Source organism: Balaenoptera musculus, chromosome 20 (assembly GCF_009873245.2).
Source record: "Balaenoptera musculus isolate JJ_BM4_2016_0621 chromosome 20, mBalMus1.pri.v3, whole genome shotgun sequence".
Classification (NCBI taxonomy): domain Eukaryota; kingdom Metazoa; phylum Chordata; class Mammalia; order Artiodactyla; family Balaenopteridae; genus Balaenoptera; species Balaenoptera musculus.
The window spans coordinates 58,950,355-58,972,628 of record NC_045804.1 but is presented as its reverse complement, the minus strand read 5'-3'; the positions used below and the strand labels follow the sequence as shown (position 1 = coordinate 58,972,628).

At 62.9% G+C, this 22,274-nt stretch overlaps 2 protein-coding genes across 5 annotated transcripts in view; both read right to left on the bottom strand.

Moving 5' to 3' along the window:
- Window positions 1–693: 693 nt before the first annotated feature.
- RASD1 (ras related dexamethasone induced 1) lies at window positions 694–2,992 on the bottom strand. Its single transcript, XM_036835811.1, has 2 exons — window positions 2,083–2,992; window positions 694–1,854 (listed from the first exon to the last, which is right to left on the bottom strand). The coding sequence occupies exons 1-2, from the start codon at window positions 2,366–2,368 to the stop codon at window positions 1,310–1,312; spliced, it is 831 nt and encodes a 276-aa protein (XP_036691706.1). The 5' UTR covers window positions 2,369–2,992; the 3' UTR covers window positions 694–1,309.
- Window positions 2,993–5,693: 2,701 nt separating this feature from the next.
- Window positions 5,694–22,274, bottom strand: part of PEMT (phosphatidylethanolamine N-methyltransferase) — a 45,983-nt gene continuing 29,402 nt past the window's right edge. For 3 of the 4 annotated variants that reach the window (XM_036835815.1, XM_036835812.1, XM_036835813.1), the window contains exons 3-7: window positions 14,495–14,610; window positions 10,394–10,539; window positions 8,535–8,646; window positions 6,257–6,331; window positions 5,694–5,959 (exon numbers count right to left, since the gene is read on the bottom strand). In XM_036835815.1, coding sequence (XP_036691710.1) covers window positions 5,902–5,959; window positions 6,257–6,331; window positions 8,535–8,646; window positions 10,394–10,539; window positions 14,495–14,610 — 507 coding nt within the window. In that variant the 3' untranslated portion in view covers window positions 5,694–5,901. Of the gene's footprint in view, window positions 5,960–6,256; window positions 6,332–8,533; window positions 8,647–9,712; window positions 9,867–10,393; window positions 10,540–14,494; window positions 14,611–22,274 lie in introns of those variants that run through there. The other variant, XM_036835814.1, reaches the window with a different exon arrangement.

Genomic DNA, 22,274 nt, shown 5'->3' with positions numbered 1-22,274 from the left:
CTCTGTATTTCACGGGCGGAGAATTTGGGGCTTGGCAGGCATCACTTGCCCCAAGCATGCACGGTTACAAGTGGCGGAGAGAGCTGGGTCCCGAGTTGGGACTGGGTGCCCTTAACTGCTGAGAGGGGGTGCTGGACCCCACGTGGGTGGCAAGTGCTTCCTGGAGCCGGAGGGGCCGGGGCCGCTGATTGTGACTGGATCCAGGGGGGCTACGTGGCAGAGCCTGAAGCTGACTCAGGATGAGGGTCCTGCACAGAAGAGGGCCTGAGGGACCCCTTGAACCGTCTGTGGGTTCCAGGTTTGGTGACGCTTTGTTGCCCTGGGCCTGTGCTGAGTATAGGACGGCGCTGGGCGGTCCTGGAGGCCCTTGGGGCTGGGCCAGTGGGCAGACTAGGCAGGTAAACAGTTGGAAAGATGCTTCTCTAGGAAGGACCCTTAAGTCCTTTACTTCTGTCCTGGCATTCTAAGGAATGGCTCCCCAGATGGAAAGGCACCCAGTCATCTGGGGCTTTTATGGGGCCTTTTCTCCCAGGGGGGGCTGAAGCTGTTTTCAGAAAGCCAGGATTATTTTCCAGTTCTGGGGAAGGGGATTCTAATTCCACAGAAGTAGAAACCTGCTTCTCCCTTCTCACCTTTCCCCCTTCCACCTATTTCTAAAAGCAGAGGAAGCATGGTTTTCCATTTTAAGTTATTTTATTTTATATTAAAAAACCAGTAACAAGACTAACTTCAAAGACACAGTACAAACACCTAGGTAAGATTTTGTTCATGTCCAACGGTGACACCAGAACTACTATAAAGTGCAAGATTTATGTTTTGCTTTGTGCAGTTGCACACACATGTAAACAAGTCACTCCCTACGATCGGACCCCGCCCTCAAGTTTCAGGCCAGCTGTCATGGCAACCCCCAATCACAGATAATGCCCCGTTTGTCCTGGCCCTCCAGCCGGCAGGACCCATTGCTGAAAGCCCAGTGGTGGCTGATTAACTCCCATTCCCACCCCCGTTCTTAGGTCTTTGTGAGAAACAAGGCAAATTCACCCTCTGCTGGGCGAGTGGGGCTAGCGGGCGCCAACGGGGGATCGGAGGTTGGGGGAGCCCGGGCTCAGCTCTCTTTCCTTCTGGAGCAGATGATGGTCCCTTCTCGGTTCCTTTGAGTCTCCCCAGTGAACAGGCTGGAGTGCTGGGAAGGAAGACGCCCGTCTGCGCGCGCGCGCGCGCACACGGGGCTCGGGACACACGGCCCGGACACTAGACTCTTGGACAAGAGGGCCTCCTGAGGTTTTGCGCCCGCGCGGGGCGGGAGTTCCTAGCTGATAACGCAGCGTTCCTTGTCCTTGGTCTGGCCGCCGCCGCTGGCCTTCTCGCGGATGTACATGAGATCGCTGTGCACGCTCGGCCTGCGCGCCCAGGGCGCCAAGATGCCGAAGGCGTCGTCCCGGTCGCCGCCCGCTCGCCGCAGCCTCTTGCCCCGCAGCGCCTTCTTGTGCAGCGCCTCGCAGTGCTGCGCCGATACCTGGCGGTGCAGGTCCGGGCTCATCTCGCGCGGCAGGTTGGCCATGGCGAAGAGCGCGTGGAACATCTGGTCCAGGCGGCTGTTCCTCTTGGCCGAGATCTCGAAGTAGGCGCAGCGCTGGGGGTCGGCGCCCACCAGCTGCTCTATCTCGCGCTGCTCCACCTCGCGGTAGAAGTCCCGGTCCCCCTTGTTGCCACAGATGACCAGGGGCACGTCCACGTTCTCCTTGGTTTTGTTCTTGAGGCAAGACTTGGTGTCGAGGATCTGCCGCTTGAGCCTCTGCACCTCCTCGAAGGAGTCGCGGTTGTCCAGGCTGAACACCAGGATGAACACGTCTCCTACGGGGAGCAGAAAAGGAGAGGGTGAGGGCAGCCGCCAGGGGACAACTTACGCGGGCTGACTTTGGGGCCTCCCGACGCCGGGGCTCCGGCCGCCGCGAGGGTCGCGCCGAACTCTCCGCGGACTGCGCCTCCAGCCCGGGCGTCCGGGCGCCCGGGGACGAGGGGTCCCCGGCACTGCGGCGGCGCGCTCCTTCCCCCGCCCGCTGCCCGGCCGCCCCGGCTCACCAGTGAGGATGGAGAGGCGCCGCATGGCGGGGAAGGGGTGGTTGCCGGACGTGTCGAGGATGTCGAGCTGGTAGATCTCGCCGCGGATGCAGTAGAACTTGCGGTGGAAGTCCTCGATGGTGGGCGTGTAGGCGTCCTCGAAGCGGCCCGTGAGGAAGCGCGACACGATGGCCGTCTTGCCCACCTTGGACGAGCCGAGGACCACCATGCGGTAGCAGTTCTTGGCCGGGATACTCAGCTCCGAGTCGCTCTGGCACATCTTCTTGATCATCGCGGCCAATTTCATTGAGCAGAGGGACCGCGGGGGCGAGCGCGGGGCCGCGAGACGAGCCGACTGTGGCTGGGGGCACGGGGCAGAGCGGCGGGGCCGGCAGAGCGGCCGGGCGGCGCGGCTCGGGTTCGGGCTGCGGCTGCGCCTGGGCTCCAGCTCCCAGACAAAACCTCTCTGCCTCTCAGCGCCCAGCGACTGCCCTTATATGCAGCCCACGTGGCCGCCCCGCCCCGCGCCCGCCCAGCCTCTGCGCGTCATGGTGCGCACGCCCGCGGGCCCCGCCGCGCCTTCCCTCCACCTCCGCGGGCCGCTGCCCGTTCCCGCTCGCGGGGCTCGGGAAGGAAACGGTCCAGGGTCTGCCTGCGGCCATGGGCACGCGGACCCTGCGCTTCTCCGCTGCGCGGGGCTCAGCGGCCGCAAGGGCGTCGGGGACGCAGTCCCGGCTGTGCCTCTGACCTGGGGCAAGGAACCCCCCCTCCCCCGCCACCGCAGCACTCACACGCGCACACACTCACTTTCTTTGGGACGCAATTTCCCCAGAGAATAACGACACTGGGCAGCGTGATGGCATGTGCTTGCCTGGTGCCAGGCACCGCGTCCGGGCTCTGCGCACCTTCTCACCAGCTCTGCGAACTGGCCCAGCGTAAGCCCCTTCGCGTCCCAGGCGGGTTTTGCTCCTGGGCGGCCGTGCCAGCGCGAGGTGGGCGCCGCGCGCTCCGGCCGCCAGAATGCAGCAGAGGCCCCGCCGCCAGAACGGGGAGCCGTGAGCGCCACGCTCAGGGCTGGAGTCAGCGCAGCCAGAGCGTCCCGACCCCGCGTTCTACCGCAGGCTCAGCTCCTTTCTCCCAACCAGAGATCCGCTGGATCCTGGCAGGGGTTTTCAGCCAGAGGCCGTCCCGTCATCTTCCTGTCGGAGACTGGAAGGACCAGAGGCTTGCCCTTCCGAAGTCAGTCTGAGGCCAGTGTCCCCTCCCTTCCCCATAGCATTTTGTGCCTTTGGAGTCCCGTGGGCCAACATTCCCATTTTTATAGCTGGGGGAGCTGGTCTCGAAGCCAGAGTGAGCCTGAATGCTGTGTGGGTATCACAGCGGTCTCTGGCCTTCTCTGGACCTCGGGTTCCTCTTCTGGAAGATGGTGGTCTGGCTCTGACTGGCTGAGAACTTGCGAACTGTGTAGGGGCGGGACCTGGTAATAACAACAATAGTAAATGACCCACGGGGCCGCAGGACAAACCAGGGGGCGGGCAGCAGGTAGATCAGTAACCAGGAGTGGGCTGCTGCCGGAAGGCTGGGGAAGAGGCTGCCGGGGCCGGCCAGCTCCAGCCTGCAGCTCGTGGAAGAGCCATCGCTGCCCGCGCTGACGGGCGAGGCCCTCTGATTTGGGAGAAAGTCAGGGTCGTTAGCTGTTGCCACCCCCCGACCCATCCACGCAGGTCGGAGCTGTGGGCAATGCTGGGGTGCCAGCCTGCGCCCCTAGCTGTTTACACAGGGCCTCTGGACTCTCATGGGCTTCTCGGCCAGCCCTCTGTGACCAGGATTCCAGCAGAATCTCACACCCCCTGCAGGGGGACCAGGAGAGTGTTCATTCCATGTATTCCATGCAGGCACTGTTCTTAGGTCCTTCCTCGTGGCACCCTTGAGGGGTGGGAACTATTACTCTCTCCATTTTACAGATGGAGAAACTGAGGCAAGGGAAGTGACTTGCCCAGGGCCCACAGCTAGTAACTGCAGGGTCCAGGGTTTGAACACAGCTCTCCCTGGGGAGGCCAGTGGGCCAGGACCCAGGCTAGAGTCAGAGCCTCCCTCCCCCCACCCCAGGTCTGGCCCCTTCCAGCTGGTGACAGTGGCGGGTACTGAGCCCAGCCTGGGTGCTCAACCTTCGATTCCTGGCACCTGGGCCCATCCCCACCCACACATGCCAGGTTCTAAGACTTGTTCTCCCAGGTCAGCCAAGTTCATTAGGCCCTGAGCACACCTGTCGTTCTTTCCCCAAAGTGTGCCCCTCCCCCCCACCATTGCATTAGTTCTAGGTTGTCCAGGTTTACGATGTTACCAGTGATCTCGCTTCCTATGCTTGAGCGCCTGCCTGTATCATTTCCTTGCAGTGAAGCAATTCTCCAGCTCAGAGTGGAATGGGAACCTCTTAAACCATTTGGCCAGACCTTGGGGGTGGGCTGGGGTCGGACAGCTGGACGCCAGGGCAGGAAGTGTCCACCACAGCCTGGTCTGCTGGCACAGAGTTGTTTAGAAGGTTCTTGAAAGCCGTGTTTGAGGAGTGCCGGGCAGGCCCCGTCGGGGGGCGTGCGGATGGATGCTTGTGCAGAGTGCCAGCCTGCCGCCCGAGCCCACCCCCAGCAGCTCCTTGCCCAGAGGGTCCTGTGTCACCCCGGCCCACAGCCACACCTGATGAAGAGGACAGGGCTACACGGAGCTGGGTCTCCCCTCTGACCTCACTTCCTCGGCAGTTCCCTCCTCAGCTGTGGGCTGCTCCCAGCACAGCCGACCCTCCCCAGTCCGGGCCCACCCCTCACGGCGGCGTGACCCGCGGGTCAGGGGCCCGGAGGTGCTCGGTCTTGCCCTGACAGAGGGACGGCTTAGGCCATGGGGGCCAGCGCGTCCTCGAAGGCTGCGGAGGATGTGTGTGCAGAGGTGCCCGCGGAGGGGTGAGCTTCCTGTCCCTGGAGGTACGTGAGCAGAGGCGTTGGGTAAGATCAGCCTCCATGCCTCCTGTGGCTCCTGGAGCCCGGAGACCTCTGGAACCCAGACACCAAAGGGCGCCCTTGAGGCGCTCCATGGCGGGGTGGGGGCCCAGCAGCTCCGGTGCCCAGGACGGGCACGGCTATGGCAGCCACTTCACAGGGGAGAACACAAGGCGCAGGGCCAGGCGCACAGATAGAGCACACCTGTCTGCCATCCTGAAGGGAGGAAAGGCGAGTTCTATGCCCTTGGAGGGCTGGGGGCTGTGCAGGGGAGGCCGGGCCCAAATGGGGGTCCTTCCCCGTCCCCGTGGCTCTACGGTCAGGCCTGGCAACCGGCCCCGGATGGCCCCACAGCTGCTCCTTGTGGCCACGCGAGGTCCACGAAGGATTAGGAGAGAAATGTCAGTAACCAGAGACACGGGGTTCAGCAGGGGGGTGGGGGAGGGCCCAGTGCTTCCCACCCAGGCCCCGCCGGCCCCCCACAAGGGGCAGAAGTGGGGCGAGGCTGGTGGCACAGGAGGCCCAAAGGCCTGGGCAGTCCCCCCCATTCGGCGTGGATGGCGGCGCCCCTCCTGGCTCACCGACCCCCCTCCCAGACCCCAGCCTGCCCCTCCCCGGCCTGGACAGACAGAGACCAAGGTGGGGGCTGGGGTCAGGCGCCTTTATTGGTCAGGACACGGTGGGTGGCAGGGCAGGGGGCTCTGGGGCCACACGGCGCCTTCCAGGCCCCCAAGCCACGTTTCCAAGGCACTGGACAGCCCAGGCCGGGCACCGCTCTCCCCCTCCCCTCAAGGGGCGTGTGCTCTGGGCAAGCCCGAGGTGGGGACCCTCACGGAGTGGCCACGGGCCGTCAGCTCCTCTTGTGGGCCTGGGAGGCTTTCTGCCGGTAGATCTCAGCGGTGAAGGGCCTGCGGGGGTGGGAGAGAGGCTCACTTAGCTGGAGTCGAGGTTGACGCTGCCACCCAGGCCCCCCACCCGGCGTGGACGGGCTGAGGGGTCCGTGTGGGAGCAGGAGGGTCCAGCACCACCTGCCAGGCACCCGGGCCGCCCTGTGCCCGCTCTCTGCTGCTCGCCGGCCACCCTGACGGTGACTCGGCGTGGCCAGCTGCCCAGGCCCCAGGAAAGGCCTTGGAGGGAGAGGCAGGGCTGGTGCGGGTCACGCGGACGGTACACGGCAGCCCCGGCCCGAGACGGCGCCTACTCACTCCTCGTACAGGATGGCGACCGTGTAGATGAGCGCCACCACCGTGGTCAGCAGCAGGCCGGCGGGGCTGGCGTGCCTGCAGGGAAATGCGGGTCAGGGGCAGGCCTGGGTCCAGCCTTCTCTCGGACCGGGGTTCCACCGTCCGGGCCCTGACCTGGGGACCAGCTCGCCACTGCCCGTCCAGGCCCGGCGCCCTGTCCTCAGCCCTCCAGCCCCAGCCAGGAGCTCAGAACAGTGACGTGGGGAGGAAGGAATGGCTGGCTTCCCCAAATCACTTGGGTGGTCAGCGTGTCCTCTTCTGCCCAGGAGGCTGTCCCAGGGCCAAAAACGCTCTCCCTGCCCACCAGAGGCGATGTTCTCAGGCTGTTTTCTAGAAATGGGTCCAGGGCCGCCAAAGCCAGGCGGAGCGTCCGTTGGGCCCCTTCACGGGCTCTCTGCTGGTGACTGCTGCGGGGGCTGAGCCCCTGCATAGACGGTCGGGGAGGAGCGAGGGAGGGGAGCTGGCTGGTGGAGCCCAGGAGCCAGAGGGGAACGTGAGCCCCAGGCCAGGGGCCCCGAGGCAGAGGGGCACGAAGACACACGAATACCCTTTGGGGACCCTCTGCCCTGCCCACTCCCCTCCCGCTGGGACCTCACACTGTCCATCTGGGGGCTCCAGCAACAGTGAAGGTGAAGTGTCCCCTATGAAACTGCCAACTCCCGTTCCATGGGCTCCATTCAAATCAAGCTTGAGAGCAGACCGGGCCACTTGGCCCTCGGCACTGCCCCGTGGAGATGCCAAGGCCACAGATGCGTTGGGGCTGAAATGAGATCTGCCCTCCTGAGGCTCTGCTCGCTGGCCCTGGTGCTGTTTCCTGGAGTGGGCAGGGCTTCCCCCGCACAGCCAGGCAGCCCAGGAGCTGGGGAGGGGCAGGCTGGAGCCCCCCACCCAGGGGACCTCAGGGCCAGGGCTCTGTGGCCACAGTATCCCTAAGGCTGGTGGCCCCTGCCTGGGAAGCCGAGTTAACTAGGCTCGACGGAGGCGAGGGTGGGGGCAGCCGGCGCCTGGTCAACCCAGACACAGGCCCTTCTCCGTTCTGTCTGCGTGAACTTTCCCACCTTCAAAGACCTGTCGCACCTAACAACCTATGTGGAGATGATCATCCCACACTGCAGATGAGGAAACTGAGGTCCACAGTGACCCACATGCCAGAGCCCAGGCCTGGCCCCAAGCCTGGAGCGGTGGTGGGGTTGGTCCCAGGGACCCGGCTGGGCATACTGGGCAGGGGGCGTCTCACTCGGGCTGACAGGCCCAGAGAGAGAAGGCCCGGTTCCTGGTGCCCCCAGAATCCCGCTGCTCTGGGCCTTCTGGGGCTCCCACACACCTGGTTGCTTGGGTACCGGGAAGGCCCGTCCGTGGGGCCGCAGGTGGGGACAGATGGGCTGAGGAAGGCCTGGGGCAGCCCTGCTGGGTCAGCGTCTGGCGCCCTGGGTAATGGCTTGTCTCTAATGAGCTGGGGTTGGGGGGGGTGTCCCGCAGACCCACAAATGTCCCCCTAGCTCCTCGTCACTCAAAGCCCAGTGATTGGATCCTGGGCCACCCCTGAAGGTGGGGCTGGGAGGGGACGTCTCGCTCCAGACCTTCCACCATTGAGATTCATTCCCTTGGGTCCTGTCGCCCTTCTGGTCTCTGGGAGCACTGATAACCTTCTAGGTAAGTGGTTTTCAAGTGTTCAATAAAAGCAGAACACTTTCTACAAAACAAAACTTTCTATGGAAGAAGTCCTCATCCAGAAAATGGACAAACGGGAGCTGCTCTGGGGGGCAAGCGGCGTGATGCCCTGTGCCAGCCTCCTCGACGGCGGGTCGCTTGCTGGTACCCACAGCCGGCGATGCAGGCGGCGGTCGGCCCGGGGCCTCGTCCGCAGGGCGCGGATCCCTGCAGCCTGGCCGTGGGCAGGGAGCCTCGCAGCCCCAACGTGCTAGCACCGGGCCAGCAGCCTGCAGGCCCCAGGCCAAGAACAGCTTTTACAATTTTAATTGTTTTAAAAAATCAAAAGAATATTTTGTGACTCGTGAAAATTACGTGAAATTCTAATTTCGGTGTCCGTGAACAAGGCAGTGGGGCCCCCAGCCACGGCCATTCCTTCACCTGCCTGCAGCCCGGGGACCTCCCACTCTTGTAATAGGGAGTTTGCCGACCCGTCCTAGGAAGGGGACCCTGACCAGTGCCCGGGACTCCACGGTGGCACGAGAGCTGACCCATCGCCCAGGCGGCGCAGGGGGAGCCCGGGACTTACATGATGGCCCAGCCCAGGTAGTTGGCCGTGCTGCCCCAGTACATGGGGTTGTCCAGGATGCTGAACGGGAACGTGGTCACTCTGGCCTCCTTCAGGATCCCGAAGTAGTCGCCTGTGCACAGGGTAGGCAGGACGGGGGGTCACACCCTGGCCACCCCATCCCAGGCGGAGGGGCCTGGGGTCCCCAGGCGCGAGGCACTGACTGAGTCCCCACGCCCACCCGCTCCTGCCTCTGTGCCTTTGCACACGCCGTTCCCCCCGCTTGGGGTGCCTATTTCCCGCTCTCTGCACACCTCTCCTGCTCTGCCATCTCCCTCAGCTCACATCCCCTCCTGTAGACTCTTCCCCCCACACGTCCAAGGCAGGCCTGCCTGCTATTCACCGTCTCTGCCCCCATCTCCTCCCTCCTCCCCCCGCTGGGCTGCCCCCCACCCCGGGCCCCACCAGCCGTCCAGGAGCCGCTCACAGGGGAGCGTGTGGCCGCCCCGAGAAGCCTCCCCTAGAGGCATGAGACACAGGCACAGTGTCCGGCGCAGCACTGCTCACTAAGGCCCCCTCTCCCTGACGTCCCTTGAGCTCCAGGCACAAGTAGGGCAGGAGGAGTGGCAGCGGCGTCATCGCTGTCTGGGGACAGAGGGCTCGGGGCCGGGGACCGCGGGAACCTTTCTTCCCGGGGGCACAGAGACCAGCTTTGGGGTGACTCACGGGAGGGAAGCGGCCGCCGTGCCCTACATCCCTGAGCCCGCGGGCCCCTTGAGTTTCCAGACTGTTTCTCCGCGGCGGCGGCTGGTATCTGGGCCCTTCCCCCTCCCCCCTCCAGACCCTCCGCCGCCCTGCCTGCCGCCCTCTGCTGTGGGGCTGCTCACCCCTGCTCTCCTGACCTGAGCCGACAGCACCACCCTTCCCTCCTCCTCCTGAGGCCCACACCGTGGTCCCCGCCTCCTCCCTGCCCCCCAGCCCGTCTCGGCCCCACCGGTCGCCGCCTCGTTGCTGGGAGACCACGCCTGTGGCCCCCTCCTCCGCAGGAGTGACACCTCAGTCCCCTGCGTGGCTCTCGGGACGCGTGTGACGTGGCCCCCGGCTGGCCTTCCACTCCGGCCCCACTGGCCCTTGCACACCAGCCCCCCGCCCTCCCGCCCACGGCCCTGCGCCCCACCCCTCCCGGGTTCCGCCTGCACCTGCACACCCTCTTCTAGCACCGGGCTCCCTCCAGCTGCTGCCGGGTCCTCGCCCGAGTGCTGGTCCCCAGAGGACGACAACTCTCATTTGCCTTCCGAGGGTCTTCCGTGGGACCCCTGCTGCAGCCCGCAGAGCCCCAGGCCGCCCCAGGCACTGCAGGGAATGGAGGCCAAGACTCCACAGCTGGCTGGGGCGAGGGGAGGAGGACCCAGGAGCCCCTGACCCAGGCCGTCAGAGCCGGGTCACCTCCCTGTGCCCCGTGTGCCCAGAGGGCGCTCTCTGCGGCAGTGGCCCCCTCCCCGCCCCAGTCCCGCGGCTGCCCTGGCCCCTGCAGCCCCCACCCCGCCCCCGGGCTGCTCCCCTTCCCGAGCTTCCAAGCTGCTGGGAACTGACGTCAGGAGGACATCCAGCCAGGCCAGCACTGGGCTCCCAGCCCCAAAGCAGCGGCGCCGCAGGCAGTGGGGAAAGCAGAAGGCGAGCGCCCCCCATCGGTCGCCAGCTCCGGCTCGCAGCCCGCACACAGCAAACAGAAATCCCGCCCTTCCTGGCGGCCAAGCAGCGGGATGGGGTTTGAGAGCCCGGCCTCCCAAGCCGAGCAGGGCAGACCAAGGCCTGGAGGAGCAAAGGCGGCCTGGAGCTGGTGGTAGCAGGGCCCCGGCCCCCCGCCCTGGGGGTCTTACCTAGGAAGGTCCCGGTGAAGCCCAGAGCCAGGAAACTGGAAAGGACAAACACGCCGCCCACTCCCAGGAGTGCCAGGCCCACGCGGTAGGCCAAGGGGTTGTCCAGGCTCTGCATCCTGGGCTGGCTCAGCATGGCCTGCGTGAAGCTGCGGGGCAGGGGACGGGAGAGACAGGTCACTGCTGTGCGGAGGGACCACCCTGCCCTTCCCGCCCCCGCCCCCTGGGGCCCCCAGAGTAGCCGGGCCAGGGCTGTCGAACTTGGGGCAAGGCGGGTGCCGAAAGCGAGTGAAGTGGGCTGCAGGGGGGCCGCCCGAACTACGTTCAGCCTGTGGAGAACAGCGGCGCCTCCTGCCCCGCGCATCTCCCTGGCCCCGGCCCACGCCAGGCAGCAGGGGTCACAGCACATGTTCAGCAGCCAGAGGAAAAGCAGCCCCCTCCCCTCGCCTCCCCTCCCTGCAAGGGAAGAAGGGGGGCAGGGAGGGAGGGAGAAGCGTATGTTTGAACAGCAAACAGGACGCCGTGGGCAGAGGCCTGCATGGTGACCTGTCAAACAGTGGCACACGTGTGTCAGGGCACACCTGACCACCGGTCACGCTGCCCACACCCCCTGCTCTCCACCCACCCCTCCTGCTGCCTGGGCTCAGGGTCACCCTGCAGCTCCAGGCTGAGCCGCTGGGACTGGCTCAGGGCCGCGCACACCCGGTGTTGTGCTAGGTGGCCGTGCCCGTGCCCCCCCCCCCCCCCCCCCGCGGCTCTGAGAGACCAGCAGCCTCCGCCCCCTCCCACCTCTCCTGTCTGCAGGTGGTGGAGTGGGAGGAGCCAGGCGTGGGCAGAGCCCACCTGCAGGCCCCTGGCTCCTTGGCCACCAGAGCGTTAGGGACCACGCGGCAGAGCAAGTGTGTGTGAGCTTGAGGTGGGGGAGGGGCTCAGGCCTCCACATGGATGACCTGCTGCCGCTCAGCCCCCGCCCGGGCTGACCCCTGACCCCCAAACCTAGGGCAGCGAGGCATGTTGGGCCCCCTCTGGCCATCGCTAGGCCGCCCGTGGCCTGGTGCGCCCACGGCCCCAAGTTCTAGTGAGGGGCACCGCATGGCGACCCGATGGAAGAGACGTGGGCTCGGGCAGAAAAGTGGCACTGGGTTCAGACAGAGCTGGGTGCCCCAGGCTCAGTTTTCACCCCTGTGATGGTGACACTGGGAGGTATGTGACCCGCTGGGCTCTGCCCACAGAGCTCAGGGACAGCTGGAGGGACCGGGGAGGGAGCTGAGGGTGACACCACGAGATGAAGCAGGACAGGCACGCTGGGCGGGGCCAGAGCTGCGATCCCACGGAGGAGACGCAGTTTCTTTTGGGGTTTTCTGCGCTGGGGGTGCGAATGGAGAGGCTCATCCATTTGTCTCTAGTTCTGCTTTTAGAACCTGGACTGAGCTTTCGGTCACCAATGTGACAAAGCTGTTTGCATTCTGCTCCCCAGACACCCCGGAACATGGGTGGAGGTGGGGGAGGGTGTCCCGCTCGGGGACGCGGCCACGACACCATCTCGGGCTCGGGGCACTAAGCGCCCCTTTCTTCAACCCACACCAAGCAAAACTGTCCACGAAAGTAGCATCTGACAGGCTCACTTGTTTTTTCTAATACATATTAAAATAAGCGTATAACCACAAAAACAAAAAAAAATGTTCACCTGGGTAACATTTTCCACCTGTGAAAAATCATGTGGAATTTAGGGCTCTAATGCTGTACTGATTCTGTACATTTGATCAACACATCACCTTTCCAAAGTGTTCCCCAAACCCATCACAGCCAAGAGAGGGCCTGTCGGTCTTACACATCCGCCCGGTCGGGGAAGGGAAGGGGGAGGAGCCCAGGCTGATAGCCAGACTCACCCTGCTCTGCATAACCCCACAACCCCTCCCCTGGAGGGTGGGCCGTGAACGCCGGGGGGGGGGGGGGGGGGGGGGCGGCCAGTACGTGGTGGTACGAGGTCAGGGCATTTCACCCAAAAGGTTACCCTGGGGCCCTTTCAAAGAGGCTCTGGAGGTCAGAGAGACTCCCCCGCTGGCCTGGAAGAAGGCGCCCGCCCTGCTGTGGGGAGGGCACAGACTCTAGGGTGAGGGCCTCGGCCCTGCAGCCACAGGAGCCGAGTCCTGTCCCCCGCCCAGGAGCCTGGGGGAGGCCCCACCCGATCTCTATGTGCTCCCCCTGCACCGGCTGCCCGGCCTGCTCTGCCGTGAGCTGCCCCCGTCTGTCTGCCCCGCTCACTGCTCCTTCGTGCGGCCACTCGGCCATCAGGCCTGTCCTGACCGTGTCCTTGAGCAGCTCCAGCTGGACTCTGGTGCAGCAACGGCTGGCACCCAGATGGCCACAGGGACAGAGCCGCCGGTCCACACGCAGGGACCCGCCCTCAGGCAACGAGCACACAGGGGTGGGGGGAGGCTTGCTGCCCCCAGCACCGCCCGGCTCCTGCCCGCTGCGTCTCAGCCCGTGACTGACCGACACCCATTCACGTGGTGAGGTCCTGAGCGTCACAAAGCTATACCTTAAGATGGCTGAAACGGTCAATTTTAGTAATGTGTGTTTTACCACACACACACAGAGAAAACCCACCTGCAGGAACCACATAAAGCGACAGGTGAAGGGTGCTAGGGAAGGGGACGGGACTCCCACAAAGCCCCTCCGCAGAGCCCCAGGCAGACCACCCAGACCTGTCAGCAGGGGGAAAACGAGAGGAGGACCCAAGAGGGTAGAAGAGGAAACAGGCCTGCGGGGGGCGGGGGGGGGGGCGTCCTTTCTCTCCCTCCAAATTCCCTGGGTGGCCAGTTCAGCCAGACACCAGGCCTGGCCGGCACTGACAGAGGGGCCTGGACAGTGGGAGAGGGCGCTGGATCTGGGGTCACTTCCTCCCAGGCCTCCTAAGGGCCCAGGACACAAGAAGAAACAGGAAGGACAGGAAAAGGCCGTCGGCCCTCGGGGCTTGGCCCTTGGGGTACAGAAGCAGGATGGACAGGGAGAGGGGCTTGTCTAAAGCCGCCTGCCTCTGCCGAGCGCTGGCAAAGGCTGGGCTTGGGTCGGGGCCCCAGGGGGGCCCCCTTCAGCCCTTGGGCCGGCCGGGCTCTCCATCGCCTCACCCTCCGCCCCTCTGCTTTCCCGGCCCCCGCCTGGCTGCCCACCTGGGCGCAGCCCACCTGCAGGGCGGATGGACCGTGAGCCTCCACCCCACAGAAACAGCAGCTGGGGCTGGCCCAGGGTCCTGGGCCAGCAGATAGCAGGCTGAGGAGAGACCGACTGGGGTTTTCTCTTTACATCTCGGACTCAGGAAGCCAAGAATGCAGAAGTCTAGAACTGGAAACAACACATAATTTTAGGGAAAAAGGCAGCAGGTCCTGTATCCTGAAGAGACTGATGTTTCAGGAGCTTTAAATGCCTCCTCGGAGATAGCCAGGAAGAAAGGGGCCGTCGGGGATGGAATGTGCCCACTCGGGCACTCACGCATTCGCTCACTCATTCATTCATTCATTCACTCATTCAGAAGGGCCAGAGTGTCTGCAAAGGCTCGTTAGGGAAGAAAACAGGAAAAAAATCAGTCGAGCTGAAGGGTAGCACCTGGGCTGGCAGCCCAGGTGGGGCCGTTTGGGTCTCCTCCCCCCGCAGGCTGAGTTTCCAGAGAGTAACTGGGGGAGGAAGGCCAGAGTGCAGCACAAACGCACCAGCATCCAACCCCGAGGGAGGGTTTCAGGAGCCGACACAGAGCCGGCCGGGCTGTCCTCCCCGCTCCCCGCCACGGTCACTGCTCACTGCCCTCCGCGCGGGCGCCTCTCAGCCAGCACAGCCGGGCGGGCGAGGTGAGCCCAGCTCAAAGCAGCCCCCGCACAGTGAAAGCCAACAGTCCATCCGTTCGCTCCCTGGTCCAGTCATCCGTTTGCGCCCCCCGCACCCCAACAGCTCGCGGCTCCCGTTTTCCTTCCACGTCCCGGGTGCTGCCTGACCCCGCACGAACCTTCCCGGGCGGCTGGGAGTCTCGTGGAGGGGACGGGGTTCCGTGCGGTCAGGCTGCCCCTCCCGCAGGCGCCCGGGGTGGGGGTGGGGGGCGGGGGGCCTTACCAGTGGGAGCGCAGGACGTTCAGGAGCAGGATGGCGCCGCCCAGGGTGTAGCAGGCCAGGTGGGGGGACCCGAAGGCCCTGCTCAGCTTTCGGGTCTTATGTTCCCATCTCGCGACCTGCGGAGCGGAGAGAGAAGCAGCCTGCGCGTGAGGCCTGCGCGGAGGGTCACGGTGCAGCGCGGGAGCGGGGTGGAGGGCTCAGGAGGAGGGAGGATGGGGGGGTGCGGCTGGCGGCCGGCGGTCTCAGCCCAGCCCCGTGGGGCGTCCACCCTGCGGGTCCTGTACGACGGGCCACAAGGTGCTCCCGGAAGCAGCCTCTCCCGGCACACACGACGAACACGGGGGTGGGGGCGGCCCGCTGCCGCCCTGGCTTCCTCCGCCCGCGGCCCGGCACACACTCGGCTCGCCCACTGCGTGACACGGGACCGCGGAGGGCAGGGAGCCCGCGGACGTGGCCCAGCGCCACCATCCGCGGGGCGCTCCCACCGGGCCCTGGGCCCTCAGCCCCACCCCCCAGTGCGCCGCCAAGAACAGACTTTCAAGCTTTTAATTCTTAGCCACAGAAGCCTTCCTGTATTTTTTCGAACTCGTCCCGCCTGAAATCTCAACCCTCGGCAGCTAGCAGTGGAGCCAAGTTGAGGGCGGGCTCCTCAGCTCCCTTCCCGCCTCGGCCGTCTCCACGGCTGCCTGCCTGTCCGTGTGGCACGAAAGCCAGCCGGGCCAACTTGCTCTAAGTCGGGAGGGCGTCTGGGTGGTCGGCCTTCGGGACAGGAACCTGCACACGTTTCCTTCTGGGGCCCCTGGGGGACAGTCCCCTCCAAAGCAGCTGGACCAAGGGGGACCCACCAAGGGGTGAAGGGAGGTCCTTGCAGGGTGACTGTCCGTCGGGAAAGTGGATGCAAGTGTCCTTGGCCAGAGGAAGCAGCCTGCTTTCACACATGGACCCGAGACTCAAGCCACAAGGGTGGACGGGACGTCCAGGCAGAATGAGCTGGGAGGGGCACTGACGTCCCAAGAAGCGTGGGATGTCAACGCCAACAATAAAAATCACAACCGTCGATTCAGCACCTGACGATTTAAGTGCTTTTACCTGCGCTCACTTAACACTCAAAACAAGCCTGGGCCGATAGCACTGATGAACATGGATGCAAAAATCCTCAACAAAATACTAGCAGACAGAATCCAGCAGCACGTTAAAAGGATCATACACCAGGATCAAGTGGGGTTTATCCCAGGGATGGAAGGATTCTTCAATATATGCAAATCAACCAGTGTGATAAACCATATTAACAGATTGAAGGAGAAAAACCGTATGATCATCTCAATAGATGCCGAAAAAGCTTTCGACAAAATTCAACACCCTCCAGAAAGTAGGCATAGAGGGAACCTATCTCAACATAATAAAGGCCATATATGACCAACCCACAGCCAGTATCGTTCTCAATGGTGAAAAACTGAATAGCTGATTCACTTTGTTATACAGCAGAAACTAACACACCGGGACTTCCCTGGTGGCGCAGTGGTTGAGAATCCACCTGCCAATGCAGGGGACACGGGTTCGAGCCCTGGTCCGGGAAGATCCCACATGCTGCGGAGCAACTGAGCCCGTGCGCCACAACTACTAAGCCTGCGCTCTAGAGCCTGTGAGCCACAACTACTGAAGCCCACACGCCTAGAGCCCACGCTCCGCGACAAGAGAAGTCACCGCAATGAGAAGCCCGCGCACCGCAATGAAGAGTAGCCCCCGCTCGCCGCAACTAGAGAAAGTCCGCGCGCAGCAGCGAAGACCCAATGCAGCCAAACATAAATAAATAAATAAATTCATAAAAAAAAAAAAAGAAACTAACACACTGTTGTAAAGCAATTATACTCCAATAAAGATGTTAAGAAAAAAAAAAGAAAGAAACAAGCCTGGGGTGGGTGGGATGACGTCCGTTTCCACGTCGGGAAGACGGGGCCCCTCATAAGTGCCTGGGGGGGGGTCACTCAGCCACAAAGAGGAGCACCCGAGCGCCCCTGAGACTCCAGGCCCAGTGTCCCTTCCATCTGCAGGGGCCCAGTGTCCCTTCCATCTGCAGGGGCCCAGTGTCCCTTCCATCTGCAGGGGCCCAGTGTCCCTTCCATCTGCAGGGGCCCAGTTGTCCTTCAAACATGCTGTCTTTGTCACAAAACCTTGTTCCTGGTATGGGATTTCAAGATGCAGCTTTAACGGCCGTTGAGTTTTCCTCCCAGCTGACGCGCTAACGCTTTCAAAAGGACACTGAAACCGGTGGGAAACCACGTAGTGCCACGTCCTCACCCCTCCTGCAGGCCCGGTGCGGGAGCACAAGCCCCGGGCCCAGACCCAGAGCTGCCGCGTTTGTCGGTGCGGCCACCGCATGAACCAGCCACCCACCGAACGGGGCACGTGGACGAAGTGTGGTCCATCCAGAGGACGGCTGTCGTCGGCTTCATGCTGAGCAAGAGGAGTTTCCATCCTCACAGAGGCCTGGAGGGCAGCGCCCACCCACGGCGACGAGTCAGAGCAGCGGTGGCTGGGCTGGGGACTGACTAGGAAGGGGCGGGAGAGGACGTCTGGGGAAGGAAGGGCTCCCTCTTGATCAGGGCGGTGGTGACACAGGCGTATACATTTGTCAAGACTCAAACTACATTAGAATGTGTGCACTTTATTGTATACACGCTCTAGCTCAGTAAAGCAGCTTTTTAAACATCCAATCCCTGTAGAATCTGAGCTCTAGGGACAGATGAGAACGGCCACCCACGTCACCTACCCGGGCAGACTCTTCTGCTCCCAACACGCCGGGTCCGGCCCCTGAAGGAGGGGTCTCTCCCCCGTATCCAAGGGGGCCGTGACCGGCTGCACCCCAGCCCAGAGCCCTGGGCAGCAGAGGGGGCCGAGCTTCAGCCGAGCGAACCGGGCACTGGGGCCTCCGGACTCCGGGCTGGGCCCCCCGCTGCTCTGCGGACGGTGGAGCGTCTTTCCACCAAAGGCCCTTTGGGGACCACTCTGCCCGCCTTGGCCTCCCAGATGGCCCCCCAACACCTGCTCCTTCACCTGGGAAACGGCGGGGTCATGACTGCACTTTCTGAGCAACCTAGAGACGAAAGGTGGGAGAGGGAGGGGGGGAAACAGCGAATCCGATTCACCAACAGCTGTCTGCTTCCCGGTTGGCCAGCCTTAGACGGGTTGTTATTTCAAGGCAATCAATAGAGCGGCAGCCAGGAGCCTTGCTGGGTCTGAGGTTAATGTCCCGCCTAGCCTTCCTCGGGGCCCAGCTGCACACTTCATCGGATTAGGGGCCCGGAAGCAGGCAGTGGAGCTGACCACAGGGGACTGGCCCGAGGGCTGGGCTGTGAGATGATGCGGGTCAGCGTCCCGTGGGCCGAGAGTGACCAGACGCTCTGCCGTCGCCGCTCCTGACTTGGCGTGGCCTCTAGATTGCCAGGACCCCAAAATGGAGATGTCCTGGCCCAAGCCCTGGCCCTACCCCACACTCACGTTCCCTCTCCCTAGGGCTGCCAGAGAAACACAGGCCCCCAGGTAAACCTGGATTTCATATAAAGAACAAATAATTTAGTACGAGTTGCCCCAAATGTTGCTCCAATTTGTTGTTTCCCTGAAATCCAAGTGAACTGGGCTGGTTCTGCATTTGCCACCTTGGGCCACCCTGCCCACACCCCTGGCAGGGTCACCAGCTCACCTCTGTAACGGGTAGGCCTCTTCCCCAAAATGTTGATTCTTTTTTTTTTTTTTTTTTTTTTCGAACCTGTCCCCAGAATCTGGGCCAGGAAGGAGGCTGTTGGGGCAGGAGGAGGGCTGGGATGGATGGAAATCGGGGGAATGAGTCCCTGACCGCCAGCCACCAGCTGTACATTCCCTCAACCGAGTCAGCAGGGAAGTGCGACAAACGGGCCAGTGACTCCTTATCCACCTCCCAGTGTGGGGGGAAGACCCAGCGGGCGATGGACGGCCACACGCCAGCACCAGCGCCTCGTCCGGGTGGAGAGGGCCCCTCCCCCAGGGGCCCTGATTCCAAGAGCAGCCTCTGCGTCTTGGTCACCTCTGGGTCCCACTCGGCCACACTGATGGTGCTGGGTCTGCCTGTAAAGGAGGTGGCTCTGTTCCCCCCGGCAGCCCGGGGCCCGCGTCCTGGGGCTCAGAGGGCGTAAGGGGTAGCCCAGAGGTGTTTTGGTCAAACCCACAGCATTTAAAAATAGCTGTCCATCAACAGAGGAACGGATAAAGAAGATGTGGTACATATATACAATGGAGTATCACTCAGCCATGAAAAAGAACGCAATTGGGTCATTTGTAGAGACATGGATGGACCTAGAGACTGTCATACAGAGTGACGTAAGTCAGAAAGAGAAAAATATCGTATATTAACGCATATATGTGGAATCTGAAGAAATTGGTACAGATGATCTTATTCGTAGGGCAGAAACAGAGACACAGACGCAGAGAACAAACGTATGGACACCAAGGCGGGGAGGAGGGGTGGGATGAATTGGGAGACTGGGATTGACATATGTACACTATTGATGCTATGTATAAAATAGATAACTGGTGAGAACCTGCTGCATAGCATGGGGAACTCAGTGCTCTGTGGTGACCTAAATGGGAAGGAAATCCAAAAAAAGGGGATATATGTATACGTGTAGCTGATTCACTTTGCTGTACAGTATAAATTAACACAACATTGTGAAGCAACTATACTCCAGTGAAAAATAAATAAATAAATAAAAATTAAAAATTAAAAATATTTGACCCAACAATTCAACACCATTTAGAATTTCCACATTAAAACCCAGGCATCTGGGGCTTCCCTGGTGGCGCAGTGGTTAAGAATCCGCCTGCCGGTGCAGGGGACACGGGTTCGAGTCCTGGTCCGGGAAGATCCCACATGCCGCGGAGCAACGAAGCCCACGCACTGCAACTACTGAGCCCGCGCGCCTAGAGCCCGTGCTCTGGAACGAGAGAGGCCACTGCAATGAGAAGCCCGCACACAGCAACAAAGACCCAATGCAGCCAAAAATAAATTAATTAATTAAAAAACAAAAACCCAGGCATCCAATTTGAGGTGAAAAATCTGGACACTGAGGCTATGGGGGCTTCCACCCTGCACGGCAACCCCGGCCGCAGCCACACCCGGGGTGGGAGCAGGCGCCCCGTGTGGGGTCGGGCTCCTGCAGGCTCATGCGGGGGGCGGCAGGGAGACAACGCCCACATGCCCGCAGGACGGGCAGCCCCATTAACCGCAGAGCCGACTCACCAGTGTCCACAGGGAAGGAGGAAAAACACGTTCCCAAGACACGCGAGGCGCTTGAGCTCGGAGCCACCAGCTTTGCAGGGCGCTGTGTCCCAGCACTCAGAGGAGGCCTGCTGGGTTTGAGGCCCAGGGATCAGAGCGTTGACGGGTAACGTCATTGACTCAGGACCTGGAACTCCTGTGTGTGAGCCAGGGGGGCCGCCGCGGGCTCAGCAGGCCCGGACCCTGGCCAGTTGTCACAGACTGTGTGCCCGTGGGCCGTGTCCTCTGCCTGAAACGCCAGTGGTACCGACCACAGACAGCCATAGGGAGCGCATGCTCGCCCAGGGCCAGGGAACGGTGTGTCCCCTGGGACACGCTCACATGGGGAGGCTGACAGCCCAGTGGCACCTGTTGGAACCAGGACCCGCCAAGCAGCCCGCACTGTCCGAGCACCTCACTGGGGACACAGTGAGCGTGGGTGACAGCAACTGAAACGGGGCATGGGGGTGAGGCCACAAGGACAGAGATGGACTCCGGGGGGTCTTTTCAGGGCCTGTGGTCCACAGAGCAGAGAAAGTCTCCAGCGCTGGAAGCATGAGAAGCCCTTCCTCTCAATCCATCCACCCACCCACCAAGCGCCCATCTCTCCATCCGTCCAGCTCTTACTGGGGGACCTACTACAGGCCTGGTGCTGTGCTAGAGTGTTCTCTTGAAAAGAAAAGGGGGAAAAAACACAGGCAGTAAAAGTGCTTGCTTTGATTGGTACATGCAATTTAACAGTGATACTCAAAGCCAGGACGGGTCCACAGGACAAAAGCCAGGGCAGCAGCAGGAGCCTGTGCCCCGAGCACCTCCGCAACGCGGCGGGCGGCTGCTCTGGACGCCCCCAGCCTCTCGGACGCCCCACGTGTCCTCGAAGTGAGGACCCCGAGTGGAGTGGGGCAGCTGACTGTTGGCCGCGGACCCAGCGCCCGGGGGACAGCAGGTGGGCGGGGGTGCTGGGTCCCGGGTCGCCCACGAGCTCCTCCGCCTCCCGGCCGTGTGACCCGGGGGCATCGCAGCCCCTCGCTCTGCCTCAGTGTCCTGACCCGGAAGAGGGAGCCAAGCAGCGATGCCGCACCTCGTAGCGCTGCCGTCAGAGTCCGGGAGTTGACGCGTGTCTGGAGGAGACTGCGGCGCTGTCTGCCTCCTTCCGGGGGGACAAGCGGGGGCGGCGGGGGGGCCGCCCGCAGGTGAGGGAAGCCTGCTGTGCCCAGGCCCCGTCTGCCAGAACCTCCCACCGCAGCCCCCGCGGCCCCGGATCCCGCAGGAGGGAGGCCGGCCACCGTCTAGTCCGGGCTCTCCAGCTGGGGGCCTGGGCGTGTTCCGGGGCTCAGTAAACATCCCCAAACAGAAGCAAAGGCCGAGTGCTTTTGCATTTGTAGCTTTTGCTAAGAAGAAGCCAGAGTTTCCTTGCGTTTTTCAAAGGGGCCCACAGCCCAGAAGCACGAACCACCCCTCCTGCTCGGGTGGCGGCCCCCTCCCGCCAGACACACAGCTGCTCCAGCCTTCTCGCCTTCTTCCTCCTGCCCGCGATGCACGCCACGAGCTGCCCTGGACCACCCAGCACAGCCAGAACCTCCCGCTCCCTGCACCCGGCTCCACAGTCAAATGGCATCCCACCTCTGCCTGTGCTCAGTGTCACAGCCGCACGCGAGGCAGCCAACAGGGGGCCCCTGCGAGCGCTGATCTCCAGGCGCGGACGGACGCGGGACGCACGACAGCTCAGCGGCCTCCCACCCAGCCTGCTGGGTGAGGGGCTTCCCTGCAGCAGGGCTCGGTGGGGCCCGCCCAGCTGGTTCCATCCAAACGTGGGCGACGGCCTGGCCTGGAGGGACTGGGAGGGGCGGGGGCGGGGGGGCTCCACGAGAGGGAGTCCCAAGTCGTGCCCTGTCGCACAGGGTGGCGTCCAACAGCTTCCCCCGGCCGCACTGCCCCTTCACCACTGTCCCTGCGCTCACTCAGCCATCACATGCTCACTGGACACCTTCCACCAGCTTGTCCAGGGAATACATCAGTGCTGAGCGGCACGCAGTCTTCCCCCAGCGGTGAATTCACATCTGGACTTGACTGCCTGGGAGACGGCCCCCAAATCCTACTGCCCACCCCAGACAACCCGAAAGGTTCCCGACGTGGCATGACGGAGGTGAAGCATCACCATCTGCAACTCCTAAATGAGGGCCCAGGAAACTCTATCATCAGGGACAGGGCAGAGAAGCTGGCCGTGAGGGTCAGGCTGACCTCCTGAATCCACTGGTCAGTCTCAGGGTCACACAAAGTGGCGCTTCCTGACAGCTGGGACAGGTAGCGTGACCTGGAGGGGCAGGACCTGGCACTTTGCAGGGCAAACGGTGAAATACTGGCAATTTCCCATGCTTCAGCCGAACATGCAGCACATTTACAAAGTGTTCTTTATAACTATCAGGTTCAGGAAATACAGAGGAACATGTTAAAAAGCATCACAAAGATAAAATCGCTCAAACTCAGAAA

Coding starts and splice junctions, on each gene's coding strand:
- RASD1 (XM_036835811.1), bottom strand. CDS start 2,368: ATGAAATTGGCCGCGATGATCAAGAAGATGTGCCAGAGCGACTCGGAG. Junction 1,855..2,082: donor GCGCCTCTCCATCCTCACTG/GTGAGCCGGGGC, acceptor TGCTCCCCGTAG/GAGACGTGTTCATCCTGGTG.